Source organism: Nicotiana tabacum, chromosome 15 (genome assembly GCF_000715075.1).
Source record: "Nicotiana tabacum cultivar K326 chromosome 15, ASM71507v2, whole genome shotgun sequence".
Lineage (NCBI taxonomy): Eukaryota > Viridiplantae > Streptophyta > Magnoliopsida > Solanales > Solanaceae > Nicotiana > Nicotiana tabacum.
The window spans coordinates 21,479,376-21,501,145 of NC_134094.1; the positions used below are offsets into that span (position 1 = coordinate 21,479,376).

General features: G+C 39.2%; 2 protein-coding genes across 2 annotated transcripts; both read right to left on the reverse strand.

Moving 5' to 3' along the window:
* Positions 1-363: 363 nt before the first annotated feature.
* On the reverse strand, positions 364-1,101 carry LOC142169550 (uncharacterized). Its single transcript, XM_075231421.1, has one exon. It carries the CDS (start codon positions 1,099-1,101, stop codon positions 364-366), a length of 738 nt encoding a protein of 245 aa, XP_075087522.1.
* Positions 1,102-3,187: 2,086 nt separating this feature from the next.
* Positions 3,188-4,814, reverse strand: LOC107802364 (putative WRKY transcription factor 11). The gene is made up of 3 exons (XM_016625844.2): positions 4,141-4,814; positions 3,750-3,875; positions 3,188-3,632 (listed from the first exon to the last, which is right to left on the reverse strand). Exons 1-3 carry the CDS (start codon positions 4,767-4,769, stop codon positions 3,431-3,433), a joined length of 957 nt encoding a protein of 318 aa, XP_016481330.1. The 5' UTR covers positions 4,770-4,814; the 3' UTR covers positions 3,188-3,430.
* Between the last annotated feature and the right edge of the window lie 16,956 nt (positions 4,815-21,770).

The window sequence follows — 21,770 nt, forward strand, 5'->3', positions numbered from 1 at the left end:
CAAAGTTCACAGCTCCATTGATAGGATTGGTGGCACCTACATTCTCCTCCATTCCCGGCTTGAAAGTGTTGTAGCAGATTCAAAATTTGCCCATATTGCTCCTTTGACAGGCCGATGTTCTGGTCTTCATTCAAATCATTTTGCTCATCTCCCATGTTAGATAACATATCATAGGCGTGATTTCCATGTACATTGGCCACTATTCTCTTTCCCTTGTTGTAATTCTGGTTTCGATTAAACCCTTGATTCTGGTTGAAGTTTTGGTTTGGATTTTGGTTTTGATTGCGAGGATATGCAGAACTCTCAGGGTAGCCATGTAACTTGGAACACCTATCTTTAGTGTGCCCTGGCTTATTGCAGTAATTAAATATAGGTCTTCCCCTTCCTTGTCCCCCCATAATTGCTGGTGTTGGCCGAATAGGTGGTCCTATAAGTGTTGGACCTAGAACTAGCAACATTCATAGAAGTTGATTCGATAAACAGCTGAGTGTTTGGTTTGATTTTCCTCTGCTTTTCATCTTGTATTAGGAGAGAAAAAGCTTGAGCTAAGTTTGGTAATGGGTTTATCATGAGGATGCTTCCTCGAATCACAGTGTAGGTTTCATTCAATCCATGAGGAATTATATTAGTCGCCTGTCCTGCTCGGCCTTGTAGAAATTTTTCCTTCGCGCCACAAGTACAATTGCAACTGCATTGGGACTTTTTACTCAAGGTGCTCAATTCTTCCCAGAGCTTCTTCAGTTTGGTATAGTAATTTATAATATCGAGAGTTCCCTGAGATGTATCGTTTATTTCCTTTTGGATTTGGTACAGTCGAGCTCCATTTGTCTGCTCATACCGATCTTCTAGCTCAATCAACAGCTCTGTAGCATCATTTGCATATTCAACACTGTCTGTGATTTCCTTCGACAGGGAATTAAGGATCCATGGAGTCACCATGTCATCACATCCCTCCCATTGACGGAGTGTGGGTGAGTGAGGATTCGGGCGCTTGCATTCGCCATTTATAAACCCTAGCTTGTTTTTCACTGACAGACCTCGCAACACATTACGCCTCCATGAACGATAACCAACTCCACTAAAGGGAATGGAAACAAACATAGCATCGGGATTATCCGACGGGTGCAGATACAAGGGATCACCTGGATCGATTCAGGAATTTTCTAGAACTCTGACGTTTACTTCTGTGTTAGAAACATCGCTCAAATCATCAACAATCATGAGTGATTGAGATTAATTGTGTGAGTATCACACTTTGGGAGAAAAAGTCCCTTCTCAGACAGTCAATTAGGGCAAAAATCAAAATCGACGAACACAAATGAGAAATGGATAATCAAGAGATGATATATCGGAACAACCAAGCTCTGATACCATGTTAATTGCTCAAAGTAAAGTTGGCTCAAGCTTAGCTTGAACAACAATGGAGGTCGAAGAGAGAGAGAACGTTCGAGAAGAAGGAGAAGGAGAAACTGGGAAATCAACCTCACGTGTTATTGATACATGTAATGAATATATATATATATATATATATATATATATATATATATATATATATATATATATATATATATATGAGAGAGAGAGAGAGAGAGAGAGAGAGAGAGAGAGAGTATCCTATCTAATTAATTGAATGTCTGGCCTAGCCACTTTGCATCTAACTAATCACTTTACAACAAACTAGTCATTTTACATAATTAGGTAATCTCAATAAGAACTATAAAAGAGGTTAATTATGACTAGATGAACTGTGCAATATGTTTATCTTATACAGGTATTACTATGAAAAAGATATGCAGGAAAACTGATTTAGTCAGTCAAAAGCATTAATGCATGGATGATGGTAAAGTAGTACTATGGCTTTGATAAATAATTTTTCTTGGAGCCAGGGACTCTACTGAAGTCTCTCTTAGGTGCTTTTCTCACTGACTTTTGCTTTATCTAAACTATATTTTCCACCTCTTTTTTACCATAGGGTCATGAAGCAGTAGTTTTGAATTCTTAAAAGAAGAAGCTCAAAGCATAGAGCTACAAACTGGTTAGGAACGATAGCTTCAATTGCAATTACTTGGTTAAGAGCAAATCACATGAATTGGTAATATATTGCAAGAAACACGCAGTGCAAAAAAAAATTAAATAATGCATCGCTTTAACAAACTTCGATTTTCCTTTGGTCGAATTTCGATTCTTTGATTCCATGAACTTTGATTCTTTGATTACAACTCTTCTAGAGCTCATAGTTTCTAAATTAGGAGAGCCAGAGAATGAAGCAGAATAATGAGCAATGAGACACTAACAGAATTTTTAACTGCATTATTTTTAACTCTATTTGAAGGAATATTTTATATTTAGTGCGACAGATAAAGAACAAAAATATTCCTATAAGCATATTTAAGGGACTATCCAAGTCTTTTCCTGTTCTATATTTATCCCTAATTTTAACGCGTCTAAGAGAAAAAACCCAACCACATTAAAAAAACACCTACCTAAATCTGTTACCCATAACCCGTAGTCAAAATTTTAGCAACCGAAAGCCTTTTCATTTTCCTGTTTTTGGCCCCTAATCTTTCCAAATTTACATACAAAACCCAACCCCAACCACCACATTGACTCTCTATAGTTTCTCTACTCTACGGTCTTCTCAAATGTCAATTCCACCTCCACTCTCAAGTCTGAAAATGGCACACGTTTTATCATTAATTGGATGTCCATTTTTTGTACGTCTGATTATTTTTTTTAAAAAAAGATAGTCCTATTATTTGTTGTTGCCTGGAAGTAACTTGAGACTTAAGATAGAAAATCATGTTAGATCATAGATGGTTTAGGCATTTCCAACTTAAACCTTCTTAAGCTTCGGTTCCTAACTGGTGCACTATAATGATAAAGTGAAATTTATAAAGAACTTATATTTGCTTTTAAAACAAATACAATAATCTTTATTCTTTTTAAGAATTAAACAACTACAATAATTTATACTATAGTAATTGTTTTAGAACCAAACAAAAAGCAAGCCCCACTCACTGCCGAACCTTGTTGACTTTCCAATATTATAGTACTATTCGTTCTCAAAACTATAAAAAAGAGCAGGTCTTAGTAGAAGACAGGTCATCGCGAATCTCAATAATTAAATTACAGTAAAGATAAAGAATACTTTTCTTTTTGTCAAATAGCGATAAAAGTATAGTCAAACTTGAAAATTGTAAACCTTCTCGATGGTCGTATTAAATAAAATAAAAGTAGTCAAAATTTTAACAACCCCAAAGTCCTTTTTTCCCATTTCTGCCCCTCCATCTCCCCAAATTTACATACAAAACCCAACCCCACAACATAGTATCTCTATTTTCTACTCTTTAGTCTTCTCCAAATGTTAATTCAACCCCTTCCACTACCTAAATATTACAAACGAACCCCTAAATCCCTAACCCCAAGCTTTTTATTCTTTTCTCTGTTCCGTTGAATCGAACGCCATCATTCTCTCGCCGGAACTTCCAGCTCCGGCGTCGGCGCTCGTGCCTTGAATTACATGACGATGCTCTCCGTCGTAAGTCACAATAACCATTTTTGGATCATCGGTTGCCCTCTCGACATGCTTTCTTGCCGGACATCCTCTTACGCTGCTACATCTATAATATCCCCTGAAAATTCAAAAACCAAAAATTAATCTCAGTACCAAATTCCTAAAATGTTGAAAACAAAAGCACTCCTTAAATTTCTTAAACAGACGGGAATAATTGATGGTGCATGGAAATTACCGTGGGTATGGTGAGCCTTTGATTGGCTTTTGACCGTATTTTCTCCACGAGTAGTCGTCTGCTGGAATATCGGCGATTTTTGAACTGACCGCCGGCACTCTAATCACTTTCTTTACACGATATTTCCTGTTTATAATTATTAAAAACATTGATCAGTTAATGAAAGAAATTACTAGTCCTACTAGTAAATGCTAGTGTACGCTATTACGTATACTGCGTACGTTAACATATTCCACTAGTTACGTCAAAAAATACGGAAGCTAGTGCCAGGCACGCCTTTCGAAACGTCAGCGTCACGACTGATTTTTTGGTCAAAGGCAGATCTGAATATTTCTTCAAATACGCAGAGATGCTAAAATGCGCGGGGTGTGTACATAAGGAAAATACTAACCTCTTTTTGCAGTGACAATTGCCGGAGCCGGAGATCCTACCGGACATTTCATCGGAAAGATCGTGATCGCGACACCTTTTTCCGGCGAGTGGCGGCTTCCCGGATGACACAGGTGGCCGCGGCGGCAAGCTTACTGACGAAAATTGCTTCCCGTTTGATACGCTTCCTTCACAATCACCGGTAATCGACGACATGAACGACGACGAGTTCGTCGATAAACTCAAAGTATCCTTCGCAACCTTTGATTTTGTAAAGTCAAACTTCAATGCCGGAAATTGACTGTGTTCCACCAGCTCAACTGCCGGAGTCGGAGGTGTCGGCTGTGGTGGAGTTTCCTTGACCGGAATAGACGTAGATAGGGAAAGAGCAGTACATGAATCAGAAAGCTGAACCGGACTGCGTCTAAACCGGGCATGACCAGTCCGGTTCAAGATAGAAATAACCTTCTTAAAATTCGAAACAGTGAAGTCGGCGAGTTGTCTACAATCGGGCTGAACTGGTTGGTTTTTCTGCTGTTGATGTGAAACGAACCGGATTAAATGATCCATGGAATTTAAACCGGCTGAAGCTGCTTCTTGTAGAGCTAATTGCTCATTTATTTGCGAATAGCCCAACAACTCTATGGCCATTTTTGCAAATCTCTCAGGCTCTGAAGTCTTAAGATGAGAGGAAGAAAGAAGAAGAGTGGGTAATATAAGGAGAGAGGATTACCGGATAACTGGGTAAGAGTCAAAGGTTTTGATCCAACGGCTGAGATTGATTTAGAACTTTTTATTTTATTTTATCAAGAAAAGACAAAATAATAGCATGCCAATTTCCAGCACCCACTATCGTTAATTCTTTATTCGACGTGGGAAATTGTGGGACCTTTTTTTTAAAGAGAACAAATTATTTTTGTTTGCATTTTCTCCGGAATGAGTTCTGTTATGTAGAATTGTTGGGGACTGTTGGTGAGAAATAGTCAATATTTGGCTAATTAATAATTAGTGTTTGGTCAAATTTTTAAAAAGTATTTTTAGGTATATTTTTTTTAAATGTACTTTTAAAAAAAATATTTTTGGGAAAAATTACTTTTTCTATTTCTCAAAAGTTACTTTTTCTACTACTCATTTTTGGTAATGTTTTTTTTTAAACAAAAAAACTACTTACAGCACCAAATATAATGCGCATTATGGTAATCTCTGCCTAGATTTTAAGCTAGAATCTTTAGTTATTTATTGCTCGGTGGGAGATTAACCGAAAAATAAATATATAAACAAAAGGAAAATCAGAAAAAGAAAAAAGGGAAAGGAATGTAGAAGGAAGGGAGAAGCATCCAGCTAAATTTTGTGAGACTTGTTTGGGCAAAAGTCAAAAGGTTAATAGACATTATCTTTTTTGTGCTTTCCTTTTACACGTTTTCTTAAATTTGGACTTGACAATAAATCCATTTTCTTTGTATAATTTTTCTCTCTTTCTTAATCGTTGTGTTTGTTGGTTGCTTACCTCTTTCTTTGGCGGGTTGCTCACCTTTTTTCTTTTTTTGCTACATCACTAACGATATACGGTTAGCACCGGTCTCATAGTACATTTCGGTCTCCGACATGATAAGTCAAGCTCGAGATATGGTAACAGGGGAACTTAGATCGAGGTAGAAATCTCATCAATTTGGAGTCCGTACCATAACACCCGCCCTCGAGGGTGTCGGGGCCGTGATTCGGGATCGGTCCCTAGCCTCGATTAACTTCGAAAAATATTGTCAGGTAGTCAAGCTCGGCCAACAGAAGGCTGTGATATCCGTGACCGACCGAATATCACGGCGAAGATTTCGGCACGTATCGATAAGAGATCGGCAATCAGTTAATTAGAGGATTTTTTTACCTTTTATAGAATTGTACCTAAAATAGAACCCCTCTGCTATATAAAAGGGTCTAATAATTCATTTAACACATTGTAATATGCATTCTAAAGCAATACATCATTATTCTCTTTACACTCTTATTCGTCTGTGCCTTGATATCGATCGAAGTACATTCGGCTCGAGGGTGGCTAACCTTCCAAGGCTGAAATTACCCAGTTCGTGTGGTTTGCATTTACTTTACCATCATTTATTTCAATTGTAATCTAATTTATCATTTTGTATCAAATTAATTCACGTATCTTTAAAATCACTTATAAATTCAATTGTTATTCGATTTTGAGGGTAAACAGTTTGGCGCTCACCCTAGGGCTAAGGATAATAGTTGTTATTTGATACAAATCTCCATAACACACATTACTTTACACTTGTTCTTTGAAATATCTCTGATTTCAGGTTAAAAGTCAAAATGTCGAACTCTAAATCAGCACCCCTATATATTGACAATGAATCTGGTCATCACTGTGAAAACAACATAGCGCCTGGTGATGAGGTACCGCTCGTTGATCCCATCGGAATTCCGGTCGCAGATTCAATTGACGCTAATTCATATGTGGCTATCAAGACAAACCTGCCTACCAACCCTAAGAATAACGTCCGCGGTGGAACCCGACCGGCAGCTCAAAATACACAAAATATTGGAGGAGACGGGATCAGTCTACCGGTGATCTTCGAAATGTTGCAGGCTCAACATGCGTGTTAGCTCAGTTACAGAACCAAAGGCGTGCACCGAGCAAAGTTGAACCCGATCCATCTCGGGAAGTCACCCGCATGGATGAACCGATCGTAGAGAGTTCGAATGAAAACAAATAAGGGACTAACCCCGAGATCATAAATATGCTCGAGGAACTTAACAAACGGGTAGAATCATGGGAGAAAAAAACTGAAGCTAATGACAAAAAGGTGGATACCTCCAACTCCAGGGTCGACCAAATCCCAGGAGCACTGCCGATATTGAAAGGACTGGATTCCAAGAAGTTCGTGCAAAAACCTTTTCCTCCGAGCGCAGCTCCAAAGCCTATCCCTAAGAAGTTCTACATGCCCGAGATTCCTAAGTACAACGGGACGACCGACCCAAATGAGCATGTAACCTCCTACACATGTGCCATCAAAGGGAACGACTTGGAGGATGATGAGATCGAGTCTATCTTGTTGAAGAAGTTCGGAGAGACCCTGTCAAAGGGAGCCATGATATGGTACCATAACCTACCTCCTAATTCTATTGACTCGTTTGCTATGCTTGCAGATTCCTTTGTAAAAGCACACGCCGAAGCTATCAAGGTCGAGACTAGTAAATCAGACCTCTTCAAAGTAAAACAGAGGGGTAATGAAATGCTCAGAGAGTTCGTGTCCCAATTTCAAATGGAGAGAATAGACTTACCCCCGGTTGCTGACGATTGGGCCGTTCAAGCTTTCACCTAGGGACTCAATGTTCGAAGCTCGGTGGCTTCACAGCAGTTAAAACAAAACCAGATAGAATATTCGGTCGTTACTTGGGCCGACGTGCATAATCGGTATCCATAAAAAATCAGAGTCGAAGATGATCAACTTGGGGCCCCTTCGGGGTCCGTTTATCCCGTCAGAGCCGTCGATAGAGCCAAGAGAGATATTGATCGTGAACCGAGACCAAACAGGGATCGTTATCAACCGTACAATGAGGATCGAAGAGGTAACGGATCTGGGAGAAATCTCATAAGAAGTGAAATGATAAGTGATTGAGGTCAAAGTAACCGGAGACTCATGGACAAGAACGATTTCGACAGGCCTATAGGGCCTAAGGAAACACCGAGGTTATCAGAATACAACTTTAACGTCGATGTTGTCGCCATTGTATCAGCTATCGGATGCATCAAGGACACCAAGTGGCCTCGACCTCTACAATTCGATCCAACCCAAAGGGATCCTAACCAGATGTGTAAATATCACGACACTCACGACCACGGAACGGGGGATTGCTGACAGTTGAGAGAGGAAGTAGCCCGACTATTCAACAACGGGCATCTTAGAGAATTCCTGAGCGACCGAGCCAAGAATCAATTCAGGAATAGGGATTCTAACAAATAGACCGAACAAGAAGAACCTCAACACGTCATTAACATGATCATCGGTGGGGTCGATGTCCCTCAGGGGCTGATGTTGAAGCGCACCAAAGTATCCATCACGAGGGAAAAATGGACTCGAGATTACATACGGGAATGAACCTTGTCTGTCAACGACGAGGACGTGGAAGGGATCGTGCAGCCCCACAATGATGTACTGGTAATATCTGTACTTATAAATAAATCTCGAGTTAAGCGTGTGTTAATTGATCCAAGTATCTCGACCAACATCATCCGATCGAGGGTCGTGGAGCAACTCGGTCTACAAGATAAAATCGTTCATGCAGTCTTGGTTCTAAACAAATTCAACATGTCATGTGAAACCACTAAGGGGGAGATAACATTACCGGTGAATATTGCCAGGACCATCCAGGAAACTAAGTTTTATGTTATCGAAGGAGACATGAGGTACAACGCTTTGTTCGGGAAGCCATGGATCCACAACATGAGGGCGGTGCCCTCGACTCTGCACCAAGTGTTAAAATTCCCAACACCATGTGGGATTAAAACAATCTACGGAGAACAGCCAGTCGCAAAGGAGATATTTGCGGTTGAAGAAGCAATTCCGATATCCGCACTTGCAATGACAAAAGGGCCGAGTTCGGTCACAAAGCAAGAAGCTAAATAGGAATTACCAACACCAGCCTTGACCCAATCGGGTTCCCAGGTCTTTTATAGCCCCCGATGATTCCGACACCACTAAATCGACAGTCGAGGAGCTAAAACAGGTTATCTTGATCGAGCATCTATCTGACTGAAAGGTATACCTGGGCACGGGTTTAAGTCCCGAGCTCAGAGAAAAATTCATTCAGTTTCTTATAGCTAACATAGATTGTTTCGCTTGGTTCCACCTTGATATGACAGGGATCCCGCCAAAAATAACCATTCACAAGCTAAGACTAGACACGAAGTTCCATCCGGTCAAGCAGAAGAGGAGACCCCAGTCCAAGGTCAAACATGGTTTCATCAAAGACGATGTATCTAAACTCTTTAAAATAGGGTCTATTCGGGCGGTTATATACCCGGATTGGTTAGCGAATGTAGCAGTAGTCCCTAAAAAAGGGAATAAATTAAGAATGTGTGTAGACTATAAGGATTTGAATAAGGCATGTCCCAAGGACTCCTTCCCTTTGCCCAACATCGATTGCATGATCGATGCCACAACCGGCCATGAGATCCTCAGTTTTCTCGATGCCTACTCCAGATACAACCAAATACGGATAAACCCGGGTGATCGGGAAACAACCTCCTTCGTTACTAAATACGGCACATACTGCTATAACGTGATGCCATTTGGGTCAAAAACGCCGGTGCCACTTACCAACGCCTAGTAAACCGGATGTTCGAGGAACAAATAGGAAATCAATGGAGGTTTACATTGATGATATGTTGGTTAAGTCCCTGCGAGCAGAGGACCATTTAAAATATTTGCAAGAAATCTTCAGCATATTGAAGAAATACAATATGAAGTTGAACCTAGAGAAATGTATGTTTGGAGTTGGATCAGGTAAATTCCTCGAATTCTTGGTATCCAATTGGGGAATCGAGATCAACCCCAACAAGATCAAAGCCATCGAAGATATCACGGTTGTGAACAACGTGAAGGCCGTTAAAATATTAATCAGACGCATAGCCGCCCTGGGACGATTCATCTCGAGGTCCTCCGATAAGAGCCATCATTTCTTCTCACAATTAAAGAAGAAGAATAACTTCTCATGGACCCTGGAGTGCCAACAGGCCTTGGAGGAACTCAAGCGGTATCTATCGAGCCCACCGCTGCTTCACACGCCAAAGACAGACGAACAACTATACTTGTACTTAGCAGTATCAGAGATAGTGGTAAGTGGAGTCCTGGTCTGGGAAAAGTAAGGTACGCAATTTCCAATTTACTATGTTAGCAGGACCCTAGGTGAAGCCGAAACTAGGTACTCTCACCTAGAAAAATTGGCGCTCGCTTTGCTAAGCACCTCTAGGAAGCTGAAACCATATTTTCAATGTCATCCTATATTTGTTGTGACTACATACCCATTGCGAAATATAATGCATAAACTCGAGCGCTTGGGACGATTGGCCAAATGGGCCGTGGAGATCAGCATGTACGATATTGAATATCGAACCCGAACCGCCATTAAATCTCAAATATTGGCAGACTTCATGGCTGACTTTACGTCGGTACTAATATCCGAGGTCGAAAAAGAGTTGTTAATAAACTCGAGGACGTCCTCGGGGATCTGGACCCTCTTTACGGACGGTGCTTCTAACGCAAAAGGGTCCAAACTTGGCATCGTATTGAAGCCACCAATAGGCAATGTAGTTAGAATATCTATTAGGACTATGAAATTGACTATCAACGAGGCCGAATATGAGGCCATGATTGCAGGACTCGAACTAGCCAAAAGCTTGGGGGCAGAGGTGATCGAATCTAAGTGCAACTCCCTCCTCGTGGTGAACCAAGTTAATGGGACATTCAAGGTCAGGGAAGAAGGAATGCAAAGGTACCTGGATAAGTTGCAGGTAACGTTACATCGGTTCAAAGAATGGACTTTGCAACACATACCTCGGGATTAAAATAGTGAGGCCGATGTCCTTGCTAACTTAGGATCATCGGTCGAGGACGATGAGTTCAACTTGGGGGCAGTCATACAACTTATCAAATCGGTAGTGGAAAAAGGCCATGCTGAGATTAACTCAACAAGCCTAACTTGGAACTGGAGAAACAAATATATAGAATATCTGAAGAACAAAGAATTGCCCTCGGATCCGAAAAAATTGAGGGCCCTGCGAAAGAAGGCAGCCCGATTTACTTTGTCCGAAGACGAAACCTTGTTTAGAAGAACATTCGATGGCCCGCTCGCAATATGTCTAGGACCAGGAGACTTCGAGTACGTTCTGAGGGAAATCCACGAACACACCTGTGAAAATCATTCAGGCACTGAATCACTGGTTCGAAAAGTAACCAGAGTCATCTACAACTGGATCGATATGGAAAAAGATGCGAAGGAGTTTGTACAAAAATGTGATGAATGTCACAGACATGCTCCGATGATTCATCAACCCGGGGAGCTGCTGAATTCGGTTCTGTCACCATGGCCGTTCATGAAGTGGGGAATGGACATCGTTGGCCCCCTTTCATGGGCACCCGGTAAGGCTTAATTTATATTATTTATGACTGACTATTTTTCTAAGTAGGTGGAAGCCTAGGCATACGAGAAGGTCAGGGAGAAGGAGGACCATATCATATGCCGGTTCGGAATGCCGGCCGAGATCGTGTGTGAAAATGAGAAAAAATTCATTGGCAGAAAAGTAAGCAAGGTTTTCGAAGACCATATGATCAAAACGACCATATCAACGCCCTATCACCCTAGAGAGAACGGACAAGCAGAATCGACCAACAAAACCATACTCCAGAACCTCAAAAAGAGGTTAACTGACGCCAAAGAAAAATGGGAGGAAATCCTGCCCGAAGTCTTATGGACATATCGTACGACCGAAGTCCAGTACCGGGGCCACCCCGTTCTCACTGGTTTATGACACTGAAGCTCTAATATTGGTTGAAGTCGGAGAACCAAGTCTTAGGTTATGATATGCAACCAAGGAATCAAACGACGAGGCCATGAATACAAGCCTGAATCTATTACATGAAAGGCGCGAAACCGCCCTTGTCTGATTGGCCGCCCAAAAATAGTGGATCGACAGATATTACAATAGAAGGGCTAGCCTTCGATACTTCAATGTCGGGGACTTAGTATTAAGAAAGGTTACACTAAACACCTGAAACCCAAATGAATGGAAGTTGGGGCCGAACTCGCAAGGTCCGTATCAAATTATCGAGATCGCCGGAAAGAGGTCCTACAAACTTGGAGCAATGAACGGCGAGCAACTACCGAACAACTGGAATATAACTCACTTGAAACGATATTACTCCTAAGGTACGACCCCATTCATTTCTTTTATTTTGAACTAACACTTGCAGGTAACAAACAAGGAACGATACAATTTTTAGGCCTGAAAGCACGCGTCACACTCTTTTTCCCTTGAATCAATTTTGTTCCAAATGGGTTTTCCAACAAGGTTTTTAACGAGGCAACAGTAAATCGTGCTAACTTAGAATTGAAAGCCGGTTACGAACCGATATCGAAGATCACGACAACAGTATTCGAGGCCTCTCTATGATCGGCCCCGAACATTGTGGGGCATTACCCTCAAATAACGACTTTAGCAAGGAAAGAAACTTTATGATTGAATGGTCTCAGCTCGATCGATAGGATTTACTGTAAGGGCCAAACGGTCAAACGAACTGTGCCCGCATAGATTGCTCGAGCCCTGGCACAAAACTTGTACACATGTGTAACTATTGCGCACAAGAATAAAAAAAAGTTTCTACCTTGCGGATAAATATCTTGTCCCTTAAGAATTTCTCTTTTTTCTTTTTATTTTTTTTTCTCTTAAGGAATTTCCTACATCCGAGCCCAAGGGCCGCCTTTATCCGGGTTCAAACGATCACTCCCAATCGGAGACTGCCGTCCAAAAACAAACTCGAACGGCTTTGGCTGAGGGAGCCCAGGGGCACAAGACCTATTAGGTAATGCCCGAACCTTAAAGGCTACGGCCATCCCCATTCGGGGACTGTTATCTTAGGCAAGACCGGATAACTCGAGGTGACAAGCCCACTGGGCAATACCCGAACTAAATAGGCTACGGTCATATTAAAACGGCTCGGAGACGTCCGTAACCCGTAATAAAAAAATAAGGCCTTTAAAATTTTCTAAACTGATTCTAAAGGCTACCCTCGGCAAACTATAATCTAAATATTTATACGTATTTTGGGGAAACATTCTGGTCATACTGAACCCCCACGATGCCTTAGAATATATAATGTCAAAGGCAAGGCCTGTTTGAACCTCCGAATATGACCTAACTAGTTCATGCTAAGGCACTTCGATCTTTGCAAACATAAACAATAAAGCAAAGGAAAACAAAACTCAGAAAATATCGAAGGGAAAAGGAAGCCTTGTATTATATATACATAAAGTCTTTACAAAGGCCAAACGGCCTTGACAAAAAATACAAATGTACACAAGTACAAAAAACAAAAAAAAGAAAAAACATCTACAAAGGCGTCTAAATAGCTTGGTCTTATCCACCCTCAGATCCACCAGAACCCTCAGAGTCTTCTTCTTCTTCTTCTTCCTCGAGGTAAGCCAACTTCTTGACCTCGGCCTCGAGCCCCTTAGCGGTTCGATCTCGGTCGATAGATCAAAACCCTAGGCATGAATCTCCTCGAGGGCCTCTCTTTGTGACTGTCGCTTCTCATTTTTAACAATGTCTTTCAAGCGGTCCTGGGCCGCCTTGACATCGGCCTTATATTGGGCCACCATCTCATTGGCATCGTCTTTAACCACTACGGCTACTGACTTAGCCGTTTCAAGCTCCTTGGCCATAACTTCTCGATCAAAGGAGGCCGAACTTAGTTGAAACTGGAGCTCTTCAACCTTTTTGGCCTGCACCTTGGACTTTTCCTTTGCCGCTCGAAGCTGGACCTCAACCGAAGTCAGTTACGCCCGAGCAGCCTGGACAGATGGTCCATTCTGCCTCTCCATTCACCGGTCTCGGCCTTAATTGCATCCATCTCGGGTCAGAGCTGGTCGATCCGATCGATCTTCTGTTGTACCTGCGAATTTCGACCATCAATCACCAAATCTAGTTCATCGTCACTAACCTCAAATATTTTTACCTGCTCAACCAGGTCGGCATGCTCCTTCCGAGCAACCTCCAGCTCAGCTCGGAGGATCTTGGCCTCCTCTTCAAACTGCTCGTTGAGAAGTTTATAAGCATCTCTCTTCTCAATAAGCCCTTGGACCTCGGCTTTGAGCTGTTTCAGCTCATCCCGATATCGGAGAAAAGTCTCGTGGTGAAGCCCCGAGGCCTACGAGCACAAAGAAAAAATGTTAGAGTTATCTATAAAATAGGCTAAGTAAAAATTAAAAACCATCGAGGAATATATGAAGTTACCCGGTTTGACGCCTGTTGTGCTTCGTTGAACAGATAGGGTGCATCAACCTCGTTCATCTTGGCCTGATCATAACTGGCCACCCCTACATACTCCGGAAGGGAGATAGTGATAGATCGCTTTCGGCCAGGATCTACACTCGGAGCAGGGAATCGATTGACCAGTTTGGGGCTCGAGGAAGGTCCGCTTGCTCCCAAAGATGGGCTCTTCCTTGGTATCTCTAAGTCACCCAACCCGGTGACATCTTCCGTGGCCGTAGAGTCCACTCCGTAAAAAAACCCTCGGAAGGGGTCGTCCGCTCCATGGTCCCCCTCATTGGGGTATCTTTTAACCGTTTTGGCCTTGTTGTACATGGACTCAGTAAACAAGGGTGACTCAGTGATCTCTATCACACAGAGTGTGTCTTTTAGGGCATTGCCCACATACCGGGAAGTTTCGGTCTCTGCCTCCTCCTCGACCTCCCAAACTTGATGAAGATCGGCATCGCCTCCCTCTGGTTCGTAGGACCCTTTCCCTTCGAGCCGTGATGGCACGCTAGCCATCAGATCGAAGGCTTCTCCTTCAGATTTGTCCCCCAACCGATAGAGTAAATCCAGAGACGGTGCTCGAGCACTAGTGCTTTCTTTGGATTGATGCACTAACCTTCTCCTTGGATTCATTTTCTCCAACTTCGGAAAACTCGGAGCCCTTTTTCTTTTCTTCTCTTCACCCTGTCTTGGAGCAGGGGGACTCGGTGGGGAAATCATCGCTACCGGATGGGGGGCTCATTTTGAATCACTGGATAAATTTGCAAAAAGAAATAAAATAAGTGAGGACTTAATGATGCAAAACGGGAACCAAATATTACTCATGAAAGAGATCTCACTGTGCGAACGAGCCTCTCATCGACCCTTTGAGAGCTCGCGCCACGAACTCTTAGAATAAGGCCTTTGTAATACGATGCCCTCAACCCACTCCTTGAGTCGAGGAACTGCATTCGGGATCCGAGCAACATCTGCACCACCACACAACACCGATAAGAAGAAAGGAAAAAAGCGATAAATTAAATCTTGGAAGTAAAATTATACTTACGTGATATGTTCACTTCTCAGGGAACGACATGTGCTCGGACGGGATCAAGCCTGAGGTCCTCGCTTGGACGAAACGGCCTAGCCAACCTCGATTTCGATCTTCATCGATACTCGAGATTGAGGCTTTACTGGCCCGACAGGAAAGCTTGATCAGCCCCCCTCCCTTAGTAGCGTTGGGGACTGTATAAATGCATGCAGTGGTCGATTGTGAAAGGGCACCCTTCGATCTTGCTTACAAAGAAACGGAAGAGGATTACGATCCTCCAGAAAGCAGGGGTGAATTTGACCAAGGGTTACCTCGTATCTTTTGCAAAAGTTGATGATAACCGGGTCCAAGGGTCTCAACGTGAAGGGATAAGTGTAAACACTTAAAAATCCCTCGACGTGGGTGGTGATGGCTTCGTCAGGTTCGAGAATCACCATATATTTGTCAACCCAGTTGCAATCCTTTATGACTTCGGAGAGAATATCCTCGGTGATCGAGTCGATGTACCTCGAGACCTCCTCGCACCGACCTAGTACGGAGGAGGGCTTTTCGACCTTAAAATCAACATTAACCGGGCACCCACCGGGGATGAATATTTTCAGAGGAGGTTCCGATGCCGATTCCTTGACAGTAGTATGTGAGACGACTTCCTCGGTAGCCAGCCGCGAGGTAGAGGGAGTTTCTTTTTGGGGAACGAATTTTGAAGTTTTCGCCATTTCTTTGAAAGATAGAGAAAAAACGAGGAAAAAGAAGAAGTTAAAAAGAGTACACTTGATGGTTTGAGATGAAGACGAATGAAAGTTCTTATAAAAGATCTCAAAGTAACCAGAATATAAGTGCTTGGAAGTATTGAAATTTCTTAGACATGAGGGCAGAAGACTTGGATGTAAAGTTTGAATGAACAAAGGAAGGGGTATTTATAGTTTTCCAGCGACGGTTCACATCTGGGAGTGGCCGACCGGCAATTGACAAGCATTTAATGCCATTAAGACTAGATCGACGGGACATTTCAACTTTTTTATCGTTTCTGTCACGGTATATTAAAGTGATAATCGGGAGCTCATATCGTTTCTCGTCATCTACCCTCCGAAAAACGAGGGGACTATCTGTATACGGGTAGAATCGGTCTCATAGTACATCCTGATCTCCGACATTATAAGCCAAGCTCGAGATATGGTAATGGGGGAGCTTAGATCGAGGTAGAAATCTCATCAATTTGGAGTCCGTACCATAACGCCCGCCCTCGAGAATGTCGGGGCCGTGATTCGGAATCGGTCCCTAGCCTCGATTAACTTCGAAGAACGTTGTCAGGCAGTCAAGCTCGGCCAACAGAAGGCCGTGATATCCGTGACCGACCGAATATCACGGCGGAGATCTCGGCACGTATCGATAAGAGATCGACAATCAGTTAATTAGAAGATTTTTTACCTTTTATAGAATTGTACCTAGAATGGGACTCCTCTACTATATAAAGGGGGTCTGATAATTCATTTAGTACATTGTAACACGTATTCTAAAGCAATACATCATTATTCTCTTTAAGCACTTATTCCTCTGTGCCTTGATATCGATCGAAGTACATTCGACTCGAGGGTGGCTAACCTTCCAAAGCTGAAATTACCCAATTCGTGTGGTTTGCATTTACTTTACCATCATTTATTTCAATTACAATCTAATTTATCATTTTGTGTCAAGTTAATCCACGTATCCTTAAAACCATTTACAAATTCAATTATTATCCGATTTTGTGGGTAAATACTAATCAAAATGACTTTTGACATTCAATTAAAATACTAGCTGATAGTCGACTATTTCTTAGCATTTATGTAGCACTCATAAAGAGGAGAATCGCAGTTTAAATTTTGGTATATAATCAAACCTTTATAACAATTTCGTTTGTTTCGATATTTTTTTTTTTTATAGCAATGGGTCATTATACACCTACAATAACATTTGATATCCAATCTTGTTTAGCTATTGTAGATAAAAAAATTATCAAAAAAATTATTTCTTTTATTTTTTAATGTTATAAAAATAAGAAATTTATTTGAATTTAATTAAAAAATCTTTAATTACCAAGTATGTATCGATATCATAAATTTTTTGTCAAAATCAGTGGACTTTATTAAATATTTCATCTTATTTGGTCAAAATACTAATTATTCATTGACTAAGAGATTATATTCAATATGTGGTTTTTGATAGCAAAGCATTACTAGTGTTCTTTTATGATGGGAATAGACGACTAGCAACTGAATTAGGAAATAGTAAAATCAATTAATATTTGAGTAGATCTAGGTAATCTTACAGAGAGTATACGGGCATAATAATGATAGTTGTTGTTATAGAAAGATAAAATAGTATAAAAAATTAATTTGAAAGAAAATTTAGCTACTATACCAAAATATTATTATAATAGGTGACTGTTACGTAGAGGTCTAACTATATTAAAATAAAATTTGATCTTTTTATACTGACCTTAATGGTGATGAAATCAGACACCACCTTTAGAAATTGGCAAATTTGAATAAACTTCTTCTCAAAAGAATTTTTTTTAAAGATAGGTTGTATCAACCTGTTTTGACAGTTCTAATTGGAAAAAAAATATATCACCACTTATGTCAACGCTAATCTTTGGATCTTCCAATATAATTACTATTACTCTTCATTTTACCTTTTATCTTCTTAATCAGATGCAAAACTAGAATTTTTAAACTGTATAGCTTTAAATCCAAAGATATCGACATAAAATATTAGTAGTTAAATTCTTGATTTAACTTTTTCACTTATTTAATAGAATTTTTAATATAGAAACAAAGTTATTAAAACTATCGGGTTCCGTCAAACTTATACTTATAGCATGTTTGGACAAGTTTCTTCAAACCTAGAACTACTTTTTTTTCAAAAAATAAAAAAATAAATTCAAAGTTAAAGTGTTTGGTCATGTTTTTGAAATTTTTTTTTTTTGAGGAAAAGCAAAATCAGTTTTGGAGAAGCAGAAAGAAAGAAAATAGTTTCTCCCCAAAAGCACTTTTGAAAAATACTTTTGAGAAAAATATATTTTGAAATATTTTTTAAAAGCATGGTTAAACATTAATTGTTGCTCAAAAATATTTTTTAAATTAATTAATCAAATACAAATTATTTTTCACCAAAAATATTTTTGACTAAAAAAAATTCTCAAAATAAGTTGATTTTCAAAACTTGGACTAACATACTATTAACCATGTTGTTCCGGCCATGTTCTTATCCTCTCCTACTATACTCGTTGACTTGAAAGAAGATGGTAGACACAACGAATAATTTTACGAAGCCACCAGCACTAAATAACGAATATTCTATACGAAGCCAACAGCACTAAAATGTCAAATTGATATTCTAAATATCATTAAAAAGAGAGAATAATATCTTTAAGCGATTGACTTTTTATATTTCTCAATTTTTAAAAAAAAGATCTAAAGCTACCATTTCTCAAATAAAATTTAAAAAGCAGAAAAAAAGCTGACTATCTTGATGGAAACCACATGGAATCAGAGATATTTTATTCTTTTTTTAATTGACCAATAACGGATATAGACGGTAACCACTTTTCCTTGAATATTGATCGTTGGATTAAATAAAAAGATCGAACGGATAGATTTTACTCTTAGGAGTTGACGTAGACTTTTATTGGAACTCAAAAAATGTCAACTTCTAACACCTGTAAAATTTGGCCACGTGAAAGGCATAAACTTAATGCGCCTTTGGAGGAGAAATTGATTTACGTGAGAAAAAGTAGTCAATGGAAATACAGGGTTGACTTGACCAAGTGGGAGTTTGATTGGTATTATTTGAATTTAGAATGGTCCATATATTTTTGTCAAATGAGCAAATTTTACACGCCAAATGAAAATATGTTGTGACCATGCAATTAACTTGTGTTTTTGTGATTTGTTTATGGCTACTTTCTTAGTATAATTTATTAGTGTTAGTCTTATATTTATTATTGTTAGATATCTAATATTACATACAGTTTTTTTCGCTTCATTTTCTTATTATCTTGTTGTTACTATTTCTTTTTACGTTTTCTAAAACCGATGATTTATCGAAATAGTATCTCTACCTTCAAGATGAGGGTAAAGTCTGCGTAGGTTTGTTGTTGTTGTACTTTTTTAAAAGGGTCGTTTTCTTTTAATACATACAATTTGTTCTAGTGTTGTTAAATAAAAAAAATATTTATATTCAATATTTGTATCAAATTTTATTAGTTAATTATGGTAGAATATTATACTTAGATAAATTATATGCATTAGTTAAGTCATGATATGTAGAAGTATATATAAAAAGCGAATGTCATACAGGTAGTGATGTCCCATACAAATTTTTTCTATTGATCGTTATTGGTCCCATACAAATATGGTGTGATATCGTATTCATTCGCGATACAGTTTTAGTGCATTTTGTTAACAATTCAAATGGAAATTTAAGTCGTCCATGTTACTTTAGTTAACGATTCAAATGAAACTCAAGCCGTCAATGGAACGTGTTAGAAGAACATTGAACAATTCAAATGAAATTCATGTGGTCAATGAAATGGTAAATACATACATACTCACATTACGCTATCTCAGTAAAAACATGATATGTTTTTATAAATATAATTATCACTAAATCATAATTAGTTAACTATATTCTCACTTTAATTTATAATAAAATTATGACTTGATATAAACAACCGACGAAGATAGTTTTTATTAAAACCGAGCGGATCCAAAGAAGGATTATTAACGGATAAGGATTATGTTTTAGATGACATTTATGGTACTCTTAGTGTCCTTTTGGAGCTAATCCGGAAACTATTTCTACCTCTGGTTTATTGTTGGCATCTCTTGGAACAAAAAGGGGTGAAATTTAAAAATAGACGGATTTAGAAGTGGTAGTTGAAATAGCCACAGTTTCAAAAGTAATCGAAATTTAGTCACTTTTCATATAAAGATAAATCTAAACGAAAATACTGTTCAAAATCCGAAAAATATTACAGCATAATATACTGGACTTCCACCATAATATATTAGAGTTCCAGCATAATATGCTGGAAGTTCATACACAAGTGCTCCAATCTCCAGTATAGTATGCTGGAACTTTCCGTGTGTTGGAGTTCCAATATAATATGTTGGAAGTTCATACACAGGTGTACCAATCTCCAGTATATGATCCTGGAACTTTCCGTGTTGCAGCAAAATAGTGCCTATTTTTTAATTATCAGTCCAAAAACTGGCTACCTCTGGTTTGTCGTTGGCATCTCTTGGAACAAAAATGGGTGAAATTCAAAAATAGATGGATTTAGAAGTGGTAACTGAAAAATAGCCACAGTTTCAAAAGTAATCAAAATTTAATCACTTTTCATATAAAGATAAATCTGAACGAAAACATTGTTCAAAATACGTAAAATATTACAGCATAATATACTGGTCTTCCAGCATAATATACTAGAGTTCCAGCATAATATACTAGAGTTCCAGCATAATATGTTGGAAGTTCATACACAAGTGCTCCAATCTCCAATATAGTATGCTGGAACTTTCCGTGTGTTGGAGTTCCAGCATAATATATTGGAAGTTCATACACATGTGTACCAATCTCCAGTATATGATGCTGGAACTTTTCGTGTTGCAGCAAAATAGTGGCTATTTTTTAATTATCAATCTAAAAACTGGCTAACCCGTGCTATTTTCACAACAAAAAGGGCTAGAGTTAAAGAGAAGTAGGGATTAGAAACCCGATGAACTATAAGAAGCCATATTTCTATCATTTAGTAATTTTTTTTGGATGGTCATTCGATTTATCACTACTAGAAATCCGGGAAAATTCGACCGAGTCGTACCGACCAATATTGGTCGGTCAATAAAAGCGACCACAAAATCGTCCAAAGCGAATGAAAACTACCAAAAAAATATTTTATATTTTTAAAAAATTACATACCGACCGAAATCGGTCGATATATTGGTCAAATATTTGACCGCAATGATCAGACTTGCTTAATAAAGTACTTTTTTGATTACCGACCAACATCGGTAGGTTAGGTGGACCTATATTTTTAAATTTTAATAATTATATTATTATTTAAAATATTTTATAAAATTTATAGTTGAAGTTACTGACCAAAGTCGGTCCGTTATTACAGGAGAAGATCTTACCGACCAAATTTGGTGGATAGCAGTAATTTCTGAAAAATAACCAACCAACTTCGGTCGGTTCATAGGTCAAACATGGTCAAATTTTTGAATTACATTAAAATTTGCTATCTAAATAATATAAATATAATCCATTAACACTTTATTTTATAATACAAATAATGAATGCACTAACATATACTATAACAAGCTGTATATAGTTAAAGTAGTACAACGAAGTGTATATATATATATATATATATAGGTATAGCCACATCTAAGAACGCGAAGCGCTAGGGCTACAGGGTTAGATTTTTTTGGGGATAGACTTGCGAAGAAGCAATAATCTAATTAGTATATATAATTGATCATCATCAAATATATCTATTTGTAAATTAATTCATCAACTTATAACT